A 19,136-nucleotide genomic window follows, 5' to 3' on the forward strand; every position below is an offset into this window, starting at 1 on the left:
GCATTACTCATTGTTTTGCCTCAGTCGGCCGACCACAAGCCAATGGTCAAGTTGAGGCCTATAACATGCTAATTTCAAATGGGATCAAGCGCAAGCTTGAAAAAGCAGGCGGCCTATGGGCAGACGAGTTGGTCAATGTGCTATGGTCCATACGGACAACAACAAAGAGTTCTACAGGGGAGACTCCATTCTTTTTGGTCTATGGAGCTGAGGCTGTACTCCCAATTGAAATGTACGAGCCCACTTTGCGGGTAATGCTTTATGATGAATCGACCAATTGGGAGGCCATGAAGACCGCCCTAGACTTCCTTCCAGAAGCTAGGGGCAATGCGGCGCTTAGGCATGAAATTTATCGCTTAAGGATGACAAGGGCATATAACCGCCGAGTGTCAAAGCGGCCGCTCAAAATGGGGGATCTAGTGTTGAGAAAAATAGAAGTTGTTGGCCGTGCCAATGAGGACGGCAAGTTGACTCCAAACTGGGAGGGGTCGTACCGAATCAGGGAAGAAGTCCGAGACGGCACATATCGCCTTGAGGCAATTGATGGCCGTCAGATACCACGGACGTGGAACATTGACAATTTGAAGAAATATCATGTTTAAGTTTTTATTTCTTTAAATACTTAGCCAAAAAGATGTTTATACAGCTAGGTCTACTGACCGAGCCTTGTAATTAAAGCCATACGGCCACAACAATGTACCTTTGACAAAATTAATGAAAAGTCAGGCATTGTTGAACTATTTGTTGTTTTACTTGTATTTATTTGCCTATTATTATTTATGATTAAAGGCCGAATGAAATGATTTACTAAGTTGCTTCCAATATGGCAACACGGCTTACCATTCTTAATAAATGGCCGAAGTGAAAAGGAAGCAAGGTTGCTCCCAATATAGCAACTCTAGGCGGACGATTGAGGCAAGGTATTCCGAACTTGTGTAGAAAACAAGTGTCCTTTACAAATAGGGCAAGGGCATACCTAGGCATTTAGCCCGGCCGAGCAAGGAATCTCTAAGTTGAGATTAGGGGTGTCCATAATTTGGATAAAAACCGAAATCCAATCCAATCCAAACCGAATTATCAATTCGGATCGGATCCGAACTTTAAATCGGATCGGATCGGATTGAGATTTTTTGGAAATTCGGATTTTCGGATTGGATCGGATTGACCCTAATTGGATCCAATCCAAACCGAAAACCGAATTGTAAAATTAAGCTTGTATAAATATGGATTTCTTCATTTTTTGAAGTTTAGCTCAAATACTTACTACTACAAAAAATAAATTAGGGAGACTTTGTATTAATTAATTAATGACTTGACGTTGAACTATTTATTTTAATCATTATTTTAAAGACTTTTATTTATATTAAAGCTTTATTTTTATAATTGTATTAGGAGCTAAAAAATAATGTATTATAATTCGGATTTTCGGATCGGATCCAAATAACCGAATTTTAATTCGGATTGGATCGGATTGGATCAAGAGAGAAATTCGGATCGGATCGGATTGGAAAATTGAAAACCGAATTATATTTCGGATTGGATCGGATTTGGACTAAATCCAAACCGAAAACCGAACGGACACTCCTAGTTGAGATAATACTTGGGATTTCTAGGGTGCGTCCGAGCGATAGATTCAACGGACTACTCGTACAATGATAGCCGAACGGCCAATTAAATTGATTCGGTGCTTCACCTAGTCCAAGGGCAATCATTACTATGATTTGATTAACTTGCTAGTCGTCATACCCTTTTAAGGCATAAGAACTACCAAGTTAATCAAATCACTTAGAGAATGGACTAGGCGAACACCGAATAAAGGGGCATACCCCTAGGAACGTACGAAAAGGCATAATATTTAGACGTACGAAAATCATTCAAAAAATGCAAAATTGTAAAAAATTGCCAAGTATGAAACAAAGGTGAAAGAACCGCGCAAAGGCGGACAAAATCTTCATTAATAAGACCGCACAAAGGCGGCCATAATGTTTACAATACCGCTCTAACAGGCGGCTTCAAATTAAAAATAAAAAAAAGCTGAGTACAAAGTAAGCTGAGAAAAGAAGGAAAGCTTGAAAGCTGAGCAGACGGCTGCTGGAGGACCTGAGCTCTACTTAGCCGTATTATCTTTGGCAGGCTCCTCCGCATTCTTGGCGTCCTCGGCCTTGGCAGCCCCGTCGTCCGCCTCCTCCTCATCCCCGTCCTCTCCGGACTCGGGGGAAGTAACTACCAGCTCAGGAGGAGGCATGCCGGCCTTCTTTGCCTCTTCTCTGAGGCAGACGTACTGAAGCCGCTTCTTGAAGCGTTCCTCATAATAGGCGGCCTCACCTTCGTCCACCATCAATTCAAAGGCATCGAAGAAGTATGCCTTAAGTCTGTCTTCAGCATCTTGCTCAATGCGGACGACCTCTTCCGCGCTGGGTGGCCGAGGAGTTTTAAGTTGCTCCTCATAGTCCGCAATGGACTTCCTTAAGGTCTCAACCTCGACCTTCAGCGCGTCCGCTTCATCTAGAGCAGACTTAAGGTTGGCTTGGGCCAACTTCAGCTCGCTCTTCAAGGCTTCAGACGCCTCGAAGCCCAACCTCCACTTCTCCTTCTCCAGGACGGCCTCGTCCCTTTCAACCCTCAAGGCCTCCCTGGCCAAGGACTCTTGTTCGAGTGCCTTGCCCAGTTTGACCAGGTCCTCTGTTTGCCGCGCCGCTTTGTCAGACAGCGCGGTTATTTGGGTCTCAAAATGTACCCTTTGGACGGCGACCGTCCCCGTCACAGCATCCTCGGCCTTCCTGATCTCGAGCCAAGCCTGCTTCAGCCGCTCGTTCTCTTTATCCTTCCATTCAAGGAAGGCGTTCAGGCGGAGGAAGAGCTGCGGACAGAAGAAGGAAACTTAGTCAAATATAGAAGAATTTGCTAAGTGTTGGAAAGAAAAGGTATAGAGAAAAGGAGACGTACCTCAGCAGTACAGTTGAGCATAGGGCCGAGGAAGCCCTCATTGATTCCCCGCAGCTTATCACGCTGCGCTTGGGGAACCGCGCGAACCATGGCCTCGCGCATGGCCTTCCTGTCCGCGCCAGTCAGTGACTGGCCGGGCAGCCTCATTTGCAACTCCTCTGAGATGTCTGCGGACGACCGTACAAGAAGAGTTAGCTAAAATTTACAAGTACAAGTAAATCAAATGGTACAAGAATAAAGAAGAAAGGCTAACCAGTGGAGAAGCTTGGAGGAGAGAGATTGATGGGAAGGGGCGGCAAAGAGGCCTCCCCGTCGTTTTCTGGACGACCAGCATCAGCATCGCTGGCCGACTGACTGGCATTTAGCCAGTCAGATTTTTTGACTATCTCGATCCCCGCAACCGTGAAGCGGCCGGTCATTTTTTCTGGGGTTGACTTATCCCCACCGTCCGAAGGGACGGACTCATCGTGGACCTGATCAGCAACAGGTTCCACGGGCTTGGAGGCCCCGCTTTGTATCAGCCGGGGTTGTTCTCCTTGAGACTGCGTTGTAGCAGTCTGCGACTTCGCCTTGGCCGCGGTTTGTGAAGACGTCTTGGAAGCAACCGTCTTCCTCTTTTTGGATGCGTTCGCATCAGGAGTGGCCGTGGCCGGTTGCTTCCTCCTAGCCTTCGGAGTAGAGGAGGACTGCAAAAATACAACCAAAGTTTGAAAAATTCTACAAGGCAAAGTATATGCTTGTGTTCGTGTAAATTGGGGAAGGAGCTCCCTTCCAGCATGCCTGAACGGACGTAAAGCGTCCGTACAAACTTGGGAAGCAGGCTCCTCCCAATATAGCAGAACGGACAATGGGAAAGAGAAACTCCAAAAATAAACTAAGTGTTTACCTCTTTCAGTTGCTCGTACATCTTAAAACGAGCTTTGTATCGAGCCAAGTCCACCTCGGACATCTCCACTTCCCCTTTTTGGGCCGAGTCCAGCATAGCGTACGCCTCCGCTGCAAAGAGAAAAAAGCAAAAGAGTGAGAATATTTTTCTAAAAACTCTACGTGCGTACAAAAAGTTATATATCTAAGTGTCCACCTTAGGGCATGTTCTGGTACAGGTCGTACGCAGACATGAAGGTAGTGTCCCTAAGCCAGTTGGCAAGAGGAACCCAATGGCTAGGGACACGTTCAGTTTTGTTACCCCGCCTGATTCGGTTGACCTTGAAGTACTCAAACTGGTGCTCGTGGCTTGGATGGATGGGCGGCTTGTCAGGTTTAAGGTCCCCGCGTTCGAGCTGAATGGGATCCGGACGGCACTTGTTCATGCGGAGGTTGAACTCCGCATCTTGAGTTTTGATGCGGTAGAATCGGTGCTTCCAGTCCCTCCATTTGCTGACACGGTCGACCACAACCATGTAATCATTGGTCGCACTCAAGATGAGCCAACCATCCACATCCTTCTCCAGCCGAGTGAGTGAGTGCATCTCACAGAAGACTGCAAAGTCTGGCGTGAAACCCTTGCAGATGCACGTCACTAAGTACCCAAAAATATTCAACCAACTGTTTGGCGTCAGTTGGAAGAGGCCAATGTCGTATTCGTCCAGAATTGTCCGGACGAATGGATGAAGAGGGAAGCGAAGGCCCACATCCAAGGCGGCCCTGTAAACGCAAAACGCCCGTTTGCGCGGCTTCTCCTCATCCCAGGTAGCCACAGCAATGGCTTTCCTAGGGACTTGTATTTCGAATCCCTCCCCCAAATGGAGGGACTCCTTGTACTTCTCAAAATCCTTTTTTAGGAACTTCAGGGTCGTTTCCCCAACCGTACAGGCGTACGGGTCCCTGAAGTTGTCAATGTTGGCGACGTTTTCCTCGGCCGCCGCCTCACCTTCGGCCGTCTCACCCACGGCCTCTTTCTCAACTTCTTCTTCTTCCATTTGGTGAGAAGGAGCACTCCCAAACTCTGAAGACAGCACCCTGTCCAGGTCTGCTGCCTCGGCCGAGCTTCGGCCTCTTGAGCTTTGTACGCCCATGGAAGAAGGAACGCCCTCCTCAACTAATGGACGCTTGCCGTTGTCCTTGGCAGCGTCCGCCTGATTTCTCGAAGGAGGGGCGCTGCGAATAGGCAGGACGGACGGTTCTCTAATTGAGATTCCCGTCAAGGGTCTGTCCGCCCCGCCCAGTTGAAGCAGGGGTTGAGAAGAAGAGGGGACGGACGAACCAGAAGCGTTCGCCCCAGGATTGGAAGGGTTGTCTTTGCAGGCTACCAGTTCGGCCCCATCCATGACTGAACTGGCAAATTGAGGGAACCTAAGTTCCGGAGCAGGTGCGGACGAGGCGCCTTCAGCTTGCAGGCGTTCCTCGAAGGAAGAAGTGACCTCCACGGCCAAGTGATGAGAGCCAGTGGAGGCGGTCGTTGTTTGGGTGGTGGAGTCAGTCACCACCATTGCACTTGGGTTACTAGGGTCATAAGGGACCCTAGGATGAACCAGACTTCCGTCTGGGTTCCTGGCCGCGTGAAGCTCGCGCGTACGCATTGTTCTAGCCATTGCCTATTGGGGCAGAGAAGAATAAGTGGGGGTGAGTACGTACGCACTAGACATAGACTCACTCCAAGGAGGAGACAACTCTTCTCCGTCCACTCTAGACTCCTCAGTCCCAGGCGAACGGCCGGCCTCATGAGGAAAGTCAGACGAAGCCGAGTATGGATCCAGAATTGAAGTAAAAGAAAAAGGAAACAAGTAAAAGTAAAAGAGAAAATGTAGACGACCTACCTCTATACGTTCTGAAAGCTCTGAAGGTGGTGGTGAAGTTCTTGAAGATTGATCGGAAAACTCAAAAATGCCCGGAAAACTCAAACTCACAGCGGCGCTCTTGAAGATTAAGGAAAAAATAATTTTCTCTCACTAGAACGCTCTGACTTCTCTCTAGAATTCACAATTTGTGTGAAAATGAGAATTCACCTCCCATATTTATAGAATGAATTCATGAGGGCAAAATGGTAAAACCGTCTTTCCCGCCTAAACATTCAAACGGTAATTTCTTGAAAAAATTACCCGAAGAAAGGGACAGAACGACGTTAGGGTTCTGTTAACTTGTGAAAAATCGGACGGACAATTGACGGCACGTCCAAGTGAGTTGAAATGAGTCAAGTGACAAATTCAAGAGTTTTACACCTTCAACACTTAGTCTCCAAAACTTGAGAATATCTAAGAGAAAAATGCGTCCGCCCAATTCTCGATCAGACGTTTAGTCCAAAAGGAAAAATTCAGATGTACAAAGCATGATTAAAGAGCCAGAGAGTACGTCTGAAATCATGGAAGCCCAGTTTATGTCGAAGAAAATATGTGGCCGCTCTGGGTAGTTAGGAGATAAGCTCCTCCCAGAGTATCAGAACGTTCAGCCTCATTGATGTGGCCGCTCTGGGTAGCTAGGAAATAAGCTCCTCCCAGAGTATCGGAACGTCCAGCCTCATTGCTGTGGCCGCTCTGGCTGGTTAGGAGATAAGCTCCTCCCAGAGTATCAGAACGTCCAGCCTCATTGCTGTGGCCGCTCTAGGTAGTTAGGAGATAAGCTCCTCCCAGAGTATCAGAACGTCCAGCCTCATTGCTGTGGCCGCTCTGGGTAGTTAGGAGATAAGCTCCTCCCAGAGTATCAGAACGTCCAGCCTCATTGCTGTGGCCGCTCTGGGTAGTTAGGAGATAAGCTCCTCCCAGAGTATCAGAACGTCCAGCCCCATTGTTGTGGCTACTCTGGGTGGTTAGGAGATAAGCTCCTCCCAGAGTATCACAACGTCTAGCCTCATTTATGTGGCCGCTCTGGGTAGTTAGGAGATCAACTCCTCCCAGAGTATGAGGACGTCCAGCCCGAAGTAAGTGGACGTCCAAATGAACTCGGAGGTTAAGCCTCTCTCGGAGTACGAGAACGTCCAGTACAAAGTATGGACGTCCAAATGAGCAAGAAGCCAAGATCATTCCAGACTACGAGGACGTCCAGAGAGAAATATATGGACGTCCATGTAGCAAAAAGAGCCTTGAATCAAGAGTATATGGACGTCCAGGGCAGATGGGAGGCAAACCTAACCCAGAGTACCAGGACGTCCAGAATGCAAGTTCAGAGGAGGCGGCCAGTAAGTGTACGAGCCACCCCCTCTGAGGGGCAAATGTTTAGGGTAAAAATACCCCAGGTACGTGGCCCAATCTCATAGTGACACGTGGCCCAGTTAAAAGGCGACACGTGGCCCTATGAGAGTGAGACACGTGTCCACACGTCAGGGTGACACATGTCAGCCATCTCTAAACGCCCTAATACAACATCAGAAAGAGAAAAAGGCCCTGATGACCTCAGGTCCAAACCCCGAGAAACCCTTGAGAGCCGTAAAACGGCGCCCCCCATGACACGTGGCAACCTCTGATTGCGCAGCCAATCATGTCACGAAATTCTAGGGCATAAACCCTAGAGGGGTACATGTTCCCACCCCTATAAATACCTCAATCATTTATGATGGGAGGGGTGGATTGTGACATAACGAAAATATAGAGCATTAAAGAGCTCCAACTTCTCTCTACTTTCTCTCTCTAGCTTTTCCGATTTCTGATCTCTAACTTGATCGTCGGAGGCGAATATTCCGATAAACGGAATATTCGTTGTTTTGCAGGTGTCCACGTCTCGGTGCCAGGAAAAGGTGACCAGTATCCGAGGAGTTCACAAAAAACCCCGAAACAGTTAATATTAAATAGTGAGGTCTTAATAAATTTGTGAATCGAGTCGTGAATTGAGTCTATATTTAATGATGCTTGTGCTTGAATATTAGTAGCATGTTAGGTATTTTCTCAATTCGTTTTCGCAGCTTGTATGTACTCAGCTTTGCTGACTGCGTGCTTTTGTGTGTGTCTTTCTTTGGTCATGGCCTTCGCCTTTCAATGATCCTGTGACGATCCAATTTTTACACTTGTAATATTGGGGAGCAGAATAACCACAGGTTCTTACACATGCAGCATACATCAGGGGATCTTGAGTAGAGAGTTGGTTGTTTCCATATTATTTATTTTGCAAAATTTGAATTTAATTTAATTTGTTTTTAGTTGACACTAATTCTTTTGAGTTTGAAGTTATTAGGACTCTGAATTTAATCACTTACTACTTTTATTGGGTTTTGAATAAGGGCCTTAATGGTTCCAACTTGTAATACTTATTTTGATTTAATTCCTTTGTTTTGAGGTTTATTTAAACTGTTTTGGTTTTCCACTGCTAATTTCTGAGATAGCCTTAACGTTTGAACACGTGGCGGTAGCACACCAGTAATTCTCTTGAAATTGTTCAGGTTATATACAGATTTCTCACAGGTTTTTAAGAGAGAATCATTGGAGTGTTACAATTAATGATTAAACAAAGATGCATGGAGCGTGTCAAAAAAACAAAAGTGTATGGAGTACTATTAAAGATTACAACCATAACACGAGTAATATCTCCCGCAAATCTCTCAATTTTTGAAGAGATTAAAACCCTTTCGAAAATTCTACAACCCCAATTTAAATTTCTCTCTTCTTTTAATTAAATCATCATACTCACTTTTGACTACTTCCTTAAAAACAATTTTCAACTCCAAAATAACAAACCTAAAAAACACACTCTCCCACTCCACTTTCTCTCTCTCTCCAAACCCCCCAACCATGACGTCACTTTCCGACTATAGATTCCCTCAATTCGAGGCCGTTACTGATCTTTCCGACCACCATTTCGCCGGTAAACACCCTAAAACACCCTCTATGCCGACAACCGCCCAGAAAAAGATAATGCAAGAATGGAAGCTTTTTAAGAAGGACTTACCCGAAACCATTTTTGTTCGGGCCTATGAAACCCGGATGGACCTTCTTCGGGCCGCAATTGTCGGTGCTCGTGGTACTCCGTATCATGACGGGTTGTTCTTCTTTGATATTGCTTTTCCGGCGGATTATCCGGCGAAACCACCTTTGGTTTATTATCAGTCTTTCGGGTTTCGGATCAACCCGAATTTGTATAATAATGGCCGGGTTTGTCTTAGTTTGTTGAATACTTGGTTGGGTAAAAAGTGTGAGAAATGGGATCCTAATAAATCTACTATTCTTCAGGTTTCAATTTTTTCTTCAGAATTATCAGTTTAATACTCTGTTTTTATTTTATCAGTTTAATCAAATGTGTGATATTAGAGTTGTTATGTTATTTCTAATTATAAAGATTGAGAGAAATTATTGGATTTTGATAAAGATTGTCTTTTAAATGTTTCGGTTTGAATTTTGATCATGAGTATAAGAAATAAGCTGTTGTTTGATTAAAATTTTAATTTTCGTGATTTTTCTTGACTTGACCCTACTCCAAAATTGACAAGAAATATTGTTTTATTACCGATACAATGTGGAAATCGGCTTGTTTGATTAGTCTATGCGTGGGTTCTCGTGGATGCCCTCGAAATGACGTGAATGTGTGATGGTTGTTTGGTTCCGGTCATGTTATAGTCATGTTTGTTCAATATAGTTTTGGTTCGGGTCATGTTTTAGAGATGATCGTTCAATTTAGTTTTGGTTCAAGTCATGTTTTAGAGATGATCGTTCAATTTAGTTTTGGTTCGAGTCATGTTTTAGAGATGATCATTCAATTTAGTTTTGGTTTGAGTCATGTTTTACTGTTTTAGAGATGATCGTTCAATTTAGTTTTGGTTCAGGTCATGTTTTAGTGATAGACGTACAATTTGATTTTGGTTCGAGTCATGTTTTAGAGATGATCGTTCAATTTAGTTTTGGTTCGGGTCATGTTTTATTGATAGACGTAGTTGGGTCATGTTTTAGTGATGCTTTGTCAGTTTAACGTTATGTTCTAGTGGTGGTCATATGGCTTAATTTTGGTTCGAGTGGGTCCGTTTTCTGGCCAACTAGTTTAGCATGGGGTCATTATCGATTAATAAGCCAATGTTCATATTTTGTGGTTTTTTTTGTTACTGTTCTACTTATTACACATGCTCATATTGACTTGAAATCAATGGGAAATTCTTGCAGCTACTCTTGTCAATCCAAGCATTAGTCCTGAATGAAAGGCCATACTTCAACGAGCCAGGTAACGCAGGATGGGCAGGGCGAACTTATGGGGAGAAGAAATCCTTGGCATACAGCGAAGAAGTGTTTGTTCTAAGCTGCAAGACAATGCTTTGTGTGCTTCGAAGGCCTCCAAAGAACTTTGAGCAACTGGTTACTCAACACTTCAAGGATAGCGCCGAGTTTATACTGAATGCTTGTGATGCATACAGGAAAGGGTTAGCAGGAGTTGGGTTATTCAATGGGGTTCTGAAGGGAACTAAAGCAGAAGTTTCAGTCAAGTTTAAGGGGGCGGTGAATCAGGTTTATGGGGAGTTGATGGTGGCATTATCAAAAACTGGTGCTTCTGTAGGCCAGTTAGTCCAACAGTTTAAGGAAGATGAAGAACAGAAGGCGAAAGAGAAAGAACTGAAGGCGAAAGAGAAAGAACTGAAGGCGAAAGAGAAAGCTGCTGCTGCCAAGAACAAAGTAGGTGGAATGGGGAAAAGTGTTGTTCAGAAGTTGAAGAAGATTATGTCTCTGGGATCAATATTGAAGAAGAAGAGTCAGAAATCAAAGACGATTCCTGTCTAAGCTGTTTTCGGGCTGCTTGAACAGGACCTTTAGCTATGTGCAGATTATAGAGAGAGAAGAAAGTAGTAGAACTTTTCTGAGATGGTACATACATAGTTGTTCAAAGTAGGAATTAAGATTTGATTAGTATATATTACTAGTATGAGTAGTATTGATGGTATTCAAAAGACATTGACTTGGTTAAGTTATGGTGGAATTCCAGAAGATGGTAGACAAAGGAAGAAACAAGTTTGAAAACTTAGTTTGCGTTCAAGTTTGGAGAAGTGAGCAGTTTATCAAATCATCAGAATTGTTGCATGATTGGAGGGCGATTCATGAAATGATATCTCATCACAACAAAGAATCGATTCTTCAGCTTATAGCTATTAGGCCTTATGGGTATGTTGCATGTATTGTCTACTAATAAGTGTAATAACACATTGTGATGATTACAATTTTAATTACACGATTTACTCTGGAATGCAATGTGAATTGGTGAAGTGTTGAGGCCAGGGTAGTAGCCAAAAACTTTGTGTGAATTCTTTTGTTTGCTGTGGTTACACAACGATTTGTATGACCAACGCCTCCCTCCCCCCCCCCCCCCCCCCCCCCTACTATCACAAAAACTCACTTAAAAGAGCCTTAAAATTTTGGAAATGTGATAATTGTTCACCACATCAAATAGGTACTAATCAAGTAATCGTATTATTGTTAAAAAAAATTGATATGTATGAGCACAATGATTTAGTATAATTTTAATTTAAAGTCATCCAATTTGAATCTACTTGGTATGTATAATTATTATACAAAAATAGTTTAATAAAAATAAATGAGCGTTTAACAAAGTAGTGATTGGGGTAATTTTCACTGAAGGTAATCAAAAGTTAATAACTTACCGACGTCTAACAACTACTTGCACAACTAAATGCTACTACCACAACTATATTTTGCCTAACACGCCCTAAGTCTCTCACTCCCTTGGTAGAGAATTCTCAGCTAGGGGTGTGATTTGCCCTAAATGACTATAAACCATAAACGCAATAGTGGAATTAGGCTTGCTTCCAAGTTCCAACTTACCAAGGTAATGATAAAATCAAGACCTTGTTCTTAATTTACACTTCAACAACTTTTTGTTCACCATTGAACTATAATCAACTAGTAAAGAAGTTATTGCGATTCTTAAGCGTTGACACCTTTGTTGCTTCATAAAAAATATAAAATCTCTTTATTACATTATATTAATTTCTTATACATCTTTAGTCAATAAATAGTATTTATTGTAAAAATTATAAGACATTTTATTTGAAAGAACACCTTTCAAGTTAAGACGTTTATAAATGATTTTTCTCTTCGAACAAAGGGTTCGTAACCAGATTCAACTTGTGACATACTTCTAATACCGCTTGATTCAACACATCTAATTCGACAATGGCATATAAGGGACCATCGCTACGCGAACAATAATAAGCAAAGGAGCGACCACTCGACCATTGAAATTGGACAATGTATGAAGACACACGCATGACCCGCTCATCAAACGAGAAGAAACAAGAAGAAGAACAACAACATAGCGAGCCAGGCAGGCAGCCATGCCCTCCCCACACCCCTTGCCTTTCACATGACCCAAATTCCACATTGAAAACGACCCTTTTACCTTTGGCCCAATCACAATTCTTCCTCAAAAACCTCCCTTTATTCTCTCTCTCCTCTGCCTCTCCACCACCCAACACAAACCACCCCACAATTAAAACCCAGAAAACCCATCTTCTTCCTCTCTCTCTCTCTCTCTCTCTCTATATATATATATATAACTAAATCAAAATCAAAATCCCACCATTATTTCCCTACAAATTTCGAATTCTTGATGTGGGTTTTGATAATCGAATAGTAGTTCTTCGATAATTTCAGGAATTGGGTTTTTCCCCCCGAGAAATGTTTGATGCTCAAAGCTTTGATGAACTTTCTCTCTCTATGTTGGAAGCCTTTCGGCGTTGACATCGTCGGCGGAAGCAGCGGAGGAGACAACGATGGTGGCGGTGGTAGAGACGGCAGAGATGGGTTGCTTTGGTACCGTGATTTGGGAAAGTGTGCTACTGGAGAGTTTTCTATGGCGGTTGTTCAGGCTAATCAGGTGCTTGAAGATCAGAGTCAAATCGAGTGTGGGCCCTTTGGCACCTTTGTCGGTGTTTATGACGGTCATGGTGGGCCCGAGGCCGCTCGGTTTGTCTGCGATCACCTGTTTCGCCACCTTCAAGGTTCGTTCTTACTATATTCATTTGTTTGATTGATTATAATTTGATTGATGTTTGTATGAATGGTTTTGGAAATGTGGGATTAGATGCTGGATTTTAATTGGGTTTTTGTGGTTTTGACTTGAAGTTGTTTGATTAATTTTTAGGGTTGAAATGTGAATAAAATAGCATAGACTTTGTATGATCATATATTCTTGATGAGCTGGGAGTAAAGACTAAATTTGTGTTAATTGGATGAGATCCTGGTTGAGGATATTGATGAGTTGAGAGTTGATATTAAATATTCAAATGTTTTAATTGAAGGAGAAATTGTTTGAGGATACTGATTAGTTGGAGTAAATATAGCATTAGCATGTGTTTATTGGCTGAGAGCGTGATTGGGGATGTTAAAGAGAAGCCATAGGCATGTTTTTACTAATAATGTAGAATGTTGATTTGGGTTGTTTCTTTTTTTGGTTGTTGGACGAAGGCCTATGTTGAAAAGAGTGAAATAGTAATTAGCTCAATGGATAGAATATGCAATCAATATGAAGAGTTTGATGTAGTTTATGTATTGATCTCTATATTAGTGTTATCCAAGACCAATTGCTCCGGAGTTTGTAGAGTATGGTACATAGCAAATGGAATGATGGGAAGGATGGTTTATTAGGGCACACTGATTTGTAGCTAGTGATAGGTTGCATGTGGAGAGATGTTTAACTAAATTGAAGTTTGATGGCAGCATAATGTGTGGTGTACCTTTTGGATTGTAAGCATGTGTAGGGTGCGTATGTAGGGCTCCCACCATACACTGATTCATCATTGTCTATTATTCTTTCATGATGTGGAGCATAGCAGCATACTTGAAGTTTCTATGCGTTGTTCAGGATTTATTTGAATTTTAAGTAGGAGCTTTTGGGCGGAAATTCAAGTGTTAATTTTGTTTTTCTTTTCATCCTAGTGACAAAAATGGTCTTGGTGTTTCTGTGACATCACATCAGGGATAACAATGTCTATATCTTATTATATTCCTTCACCCCCTCTATACTTTTTCAACATGTGGATCTTGCAAATGCGTGATTATTTAGTTAAGTTTTTGCTGACTTTAGTCATTGGTATCTGCATTCTGCCGTGTACCACTAAATTGAATGTTTGCTCCTTTGTTTTGTTCTTTTCAATTTCTTTAGCTAAATATGTAGAAGATGCCTACCTTATGTTTGCGTTCTTAGGATTTCTATTGATGCAGCAAAATCAGCTGAGACTGATGGTGTAGTCACAGCAGAGACCATAAAAAGAGCTTTTCGTGCAACAGAGGATGGTTTTCTTGATGTGGTTTCGGAGTTGTGGAGCACAAAACCACAAATAGCCACTGTGGGGTCATGTTGTCTTGTTGGTGTGATATCACAACACACTCTTTTTGTGGCAAATCTTGGAGATTCCCGTGCTGTTCTTGGGAGGAAAAATGCTAGCACTGGAGGTGTTGATGCTGTTCAATTAACAAGTGAGCATAATGCTAATGAAGAGGCAGTAAGAAGAGAGCTAAGAGACTTACATCCAGATGATCCCCAGATTGTCATGTTAAAGCATGGAGTTTGGAGAGTGAAAGGAATTATTCAGGTTAGTTATCGTGCTACCATTTCTTCTCCTGTTGATTCTTTTTAAGCCTGCCATTGATGTTTTTGTGTGGTGTGTAATTTTGGACTTTTTGGGGTATATTGTGGATTTGGAAATAAATGTTGATAATCTTTTATATGTGTAAAATCTGTCAATGATTAGTGTCTATTTTGGGTGGTGGTATTCTTGTTTTCTTAGCTCATTATATGGCATTGTAACCATGAGCTTCATAGAAATATGTACGTTTTTCCCGTATATTTCCTAGAAGCTAACTATGAAAGGTAAAGACAAACCTCTTGAGATGCTGAGACCAGCTTGGCACCTATTGACCATGCGTGACTATATATTTTTATTCATGTTTATCTGCTATGCTATCCAAAATCAGTGATAAGGGTCATCTTTCTGTTTGAAACTTGTTTTTTAGATTTGCCATCTTTTATTTTTTGATGCTAGGTTTTCAGATTTCTAATTTTTTGGTATTGGTAAATATGTTGTAGACTTGTAGTATTGATGGTTTATAGTTAACACCTCTTTATTAATAAGATATACTTTAGGCTTTCCAATTTTGGATGTGTTCATAGTTAACACCTCTTTATTAATAAGATATACTTTATAAGTTTGAGCTACTTTGTATCCTTTAAAACCATATAGGCTCTGAAGAACTTACAGTGTGCCTTCTTTGACCCCTATGTTTGCCTTTGGGGCTTAGATTGGTGGAAAACCCAACATCAAAGGAAAACTATTGATTCAAATCCAACTTTGCCCGAGAATTCTTGTATATAGTGTAATAGAATGAGATTTTGAGGACTTTTCTGCACAAATATCTCTGATTATAATAATTTTTAGGTTTAACATGGCTTTGATTGGACTTATAAATCATCTATAGTTGGATGTGGTTATAATTTAATATGTTTAACATGATTTGTTATTGGCACTGTATAGTTCATATTTTTTTTTATATCAGGATATGGTTATATTTTTGTTTACAAAACAAAATTTTAATGGGCATTAAATGTTTGGTTGACCGGAACCTGAAGATTATGAGTCGTGAATAAGCAAATACCCAAACCTGAAGACTATCGTCGGGAGGGGGGGGGGGGGTAATTCAAACCCCAACTTGACTCAACAAGCCTGTTTGACATGTTAATCAAGCTGATGTGTTCAATGCAAAGGAGGGGGGTCGGTGAAGTTGACAGTTTCCGGAGTTAAGAAAGAAATTGGGATGGTGAGTTGAGTTAATGATGGAAGGACCGAAGGAGGGATGGGTGGTTGGGGCTCTTTATTACTCTTGAAACCATATAATTAATAAGGAATTTGTAGGTAACTTGAAATATTGATGATATTCACCTTATTGGCAAGATTGTTTGGACAAAGGCGAATTTGTAGCTATGAGCTAACGTATTGGAGTATTTTTAACTTTTTTTCTTCTTCTATTATTTATACATATATATAATGATTCATTTACTGTCGTTTGTTTATTTTGACTGTTTAATGTTTATTACATCTTGCCGATGTTGGTGTATTATATGTGAAAATAAACTACTTTCAATGTCGTGATCATCTCTTGTGCAGGTTTCTAGATCTATAGGGGATGTTTATATGAAACATGCTCAATATAACAGGGAACCTATTAATGCAAAATTCAGGCTTTCAGAACCAATACACATGCCTATCTTGACTGCAATTCCATCTATTGTTTCACATCATCTACAGCCGAATGATTCTTTCCTTATTTTCGCTTCTGATGGTTTATGGGAACACATGTCTAATGAAACTGCTGTTGATATTGTGCACAGCCATCCCCATGCTGTAAGATTTTACTTGTATTATTTTATTATCTGTTTCTTAGGATTATTTACTTAATAAGGATGTTTTTGTATATGCTTGTGCTTCACAAATTCAAGGATGGGCCTTTGTGGCTGCATGTGTGTTAATGTAGGGAGAATTGACTTTCTATATCCATAAGATTGGGAAACACTTATTGTCAGGTGTCCTTTATGTGTGATTACATCTCAGTCTATGTGTTTTTTTATCTGTATCATGTTGGTTGTTTTTGTTTTAGACATCATTAAATCTTCATTGAATAATTTCAAAATAGAAACATAATTCATTCTTGGTACTTTATAGACATCTTTATAGCTGTGTTATGGTTTCAAACCACCTTATATGACCCCGGGAGTCACCCCACGTATTCAGTTCAGTTTTCGAAAAAAAGTCAAAAAATGACCCGAAATCGTGTATTATAGCCTTCAATTTTAGACAATTTTTCACTTTTTAAGACCCGGAAATAAAAACTGTCGAGATGCTTTCCATGGACCCTAATACACCCCGGGAGTCCATTTGGGTGGGTAAAACCATCCAATATACCTTCAAACTGTCAATTTACCCGTTTACAACTTGTATCGATTTATAAACTCGAGGCTACCACGGACATTTATGGCAACATATAATGATCATATATGGTTCCAAACGACATTATATGACCCTGGGATGTATCCCATAGTATCTCGAGACTGTTCGACACCGGGTCCCGAAACCTCTGAAATTGGCCAAAAAACGTGTATTATAGCCTTCAATTTTGCTAAATTTTGACTTTTTTTTTACCCGGAAACAAAAATTGCCGAGAAGCTACCTATCCTTCGGGAGTCCAATTGGGTGGGTGAAACCATCCAATTTGCCTTTAAGCATCCGATTTTAACAGTTTCCGTACACGCCACTTGTATTGGCTATAAGCTTCCACGGGGCCTTTATGTAGCCGACTTATGGTTGTATATGGGTTCAAACATCATCATATGACCTCGGGATGCATCCCATAAAATTCCGTGCATTTATGTGCTTTACATCATATTGAGTCCCCCCCCCCTCCCCCTCCTTTTCTCTTTGTTTTTGGGATAACTAGAAGTATCAATCTAGAGATGGATTGCTGTTGCTGCATTGTTGGTGACTAGGTCTTGTGAATGGCTGGAGTATTTGTACTTGGTGGCTTGGTCAAATTTTTTTCACTGGTTCAGGCTTCCATCACCTTTTTTTGTATGGTAGTGTAATAGACTAGCCTAGTGGGATGGGGCCCTCTTGGTAATGCAAATTAGTCCATTACCTTTAGATTGAAGAGGAAAGTAGATAGTTGATTACAGGCAGGAGAAGCAAGGAATTGTGAGAGGATGTAAAGTGAGCAGATCAGTTAGAGAGGAGATAAGTAATAGTGGTTGAGGATTTATTTTACTTTGATTAGTATGCAAGTGGGAGTGTCCAGCCACTCTGAAACTCGAAAGGCTGGGATTATGAACCCCATTTGTTGTTTTAATAGCATCAAATTACAATCTACAATCTTTATCCTCTAAATTTTGTTCTTCCTAATTCTGACAATTTGGATTTTTCATGCTATTACAGATATACAATGGAATTTACACTTTTAAAATCCTTACACAGATTCTTGATCCTCCCATATCGTTATCAATGTAGTGATGTTTTAGACTTATCTAATTGAATAAGGAAATACTCTGTATTTGTGAATCTCGTAGCATCTGTGGCTTTTGTTTGGTTTTAATTAAGTATATATTATCATATGGGAGCATGGAAATTATTTATATGCATTCTTGTTGCTTTGGTAGCTTACAAGTTTTTGGATATTGCAGGGAAGTGCTAAACGGCTTGTCAAAGCCGCACTACATGAAGCTGCTAGAAAAAGAGAAATGCGGTTTTCTGATCTCCAGAAAATCGACAAGAAAGTTAGACGTCATTTCCATGATGACATTTCTGTCATTGTGTTGTTCTTTAACCATGATCTTATCCGCAGAGGTGTGGTACAGGACCCTCCATTTTCTATCCGAAGTGCTTTAGAACACTAGTTGCTTGTGACAATTTACGTGGCTGTTAACCAAAGACAAGTTTCATGATTTTTGTGCCAAGCATTCAAATGCGAGACACACCATGTCACTGAGGCAGCGCCTTTATTCCAGTTTTTTGCCGGTGGACTTGTATACTGGAACGGTTAGAGGGTTGACACCTTTTCGGGTATCATATGCTTGCAGGAGCAGCTGAGCATCATTCAGTTGGTTACTTTTGGAGATTTACTTACAAAGGAAATCGCACTACTGTTGACTGCTCACTAATATGGGGCTTTTGGATGAATCATATTTTATCAAACTTCCCTCTCCTGTACTTGTATTTGCTATCAGAAGTCCGTTTACTTGATGTGCAATGGAAGCCTTGCAGTTAACCAGCACAGAACATACCTTTTCTATGACTTCCCCCCACCCCCTTATTGTTTCTGACATTTCACAACACTGATCATTGATGTTTGAAATTTTATAAGACACGGGATGGTATCTCAATCAGCAAACGAAATGAGTTCTTTTGCGGTTACCATCCAGAATTCTAACCCCATACATACTCCTTTGGTTTATCAATTGAACGGTAAGGGTTGCTTACATTGGCAGGTTTGGTTACCAGTTGAGAGCGGTCAATAAGGATTGCTATGATGGGATAATTTCTCCTCTGCTCAACCAATAAACGTTTTTGCTTACTTTGGCAGGTTTGATTGCAAGTCTAAAAAATCATCATGCCCTTGAATCATGATTATCTTAAACCTAATCGAATCAGTCTTGATAAATATAACTATTTTTGTTGTACATTTTGTAAAGATTAAATAAGTTTCATTAGTAAGCCTACCTTGATGACTATATTGACAGAATTAAGGCAACCTTTGTCATAATTACCCATGAAAACCCTTTATTTGTTTGTA

General features: G+C 41.3%; 2 protein-coding genes across 2 annotated transcripts; both read left to right on the forward strand.

Moving 5' to 3' along the window:
- The first annotated feature begins 8,560 nt into the window (after positions 1 to 8,560).
- On the forward strand, positions 8,561 to 10,930 carry LOC145564592 (putative ubiquitin-conjugating enzyme E2 38). Its single transcript, XM_081624868.1, has 2 exons — positions 8,561 to 9,038; positions 9,960 to 10,930. The coding sequence occupies exons 1-2, from the start codon at positions 8,601 to 8,603 to the stop codon at positions 10,566 to 10,568; spliced, it is 1,047 nt and encodes a 348-aa protein (XP_081480994.1). The 5' UTR covers positions 8,561 to 8,600; the 3' UTR covers positions 10,569 to 10,930.
- A 1,409-nt stretch (positions 10,931 to 12,339) lies between these two features.
- Positions 12,340 to 18,773, forward strand: LOC145562890 (putative protein phosphatase 2C 42). Its single transcript, XM_081623309.1, has 4 exons — positions 12,340 to 12,802; positions 14,025 to 14,395; positions 15,965 to 16,201; positions 18,028 to 18,773. The coding sequence occupies exons 1-4, from the start codon at positions 12,487 to 12,489 to the stop codon at positions 18,238 to 18,240; spliced, it is 1,137 nt and encodes a 378-aa protein (XP_081479435.1). The 5' UTR covers positions 12,340 to 12,486; the 3' UTR covers positions 18,241 to 18,773.
- Positions 18,774 to 19,136: the final 363 nt, after the last annotated feature.

Source organism: Chenopodium album, chromosome 10, assembly GCF_948465745.1.
Source record: "Chenopodium album chromosome 10, dcCheAlbu1.1, whole genome shotgun sequence".
In the NCBI taxonomy this organism is placed as follows: domain Eukaryota; kingdom Viridiplantae; phylum Streptophyta; class Magnoliopsida; order Caryophyllales; family Amaranthaceae; genus Chenopodium; species Chenopodium album.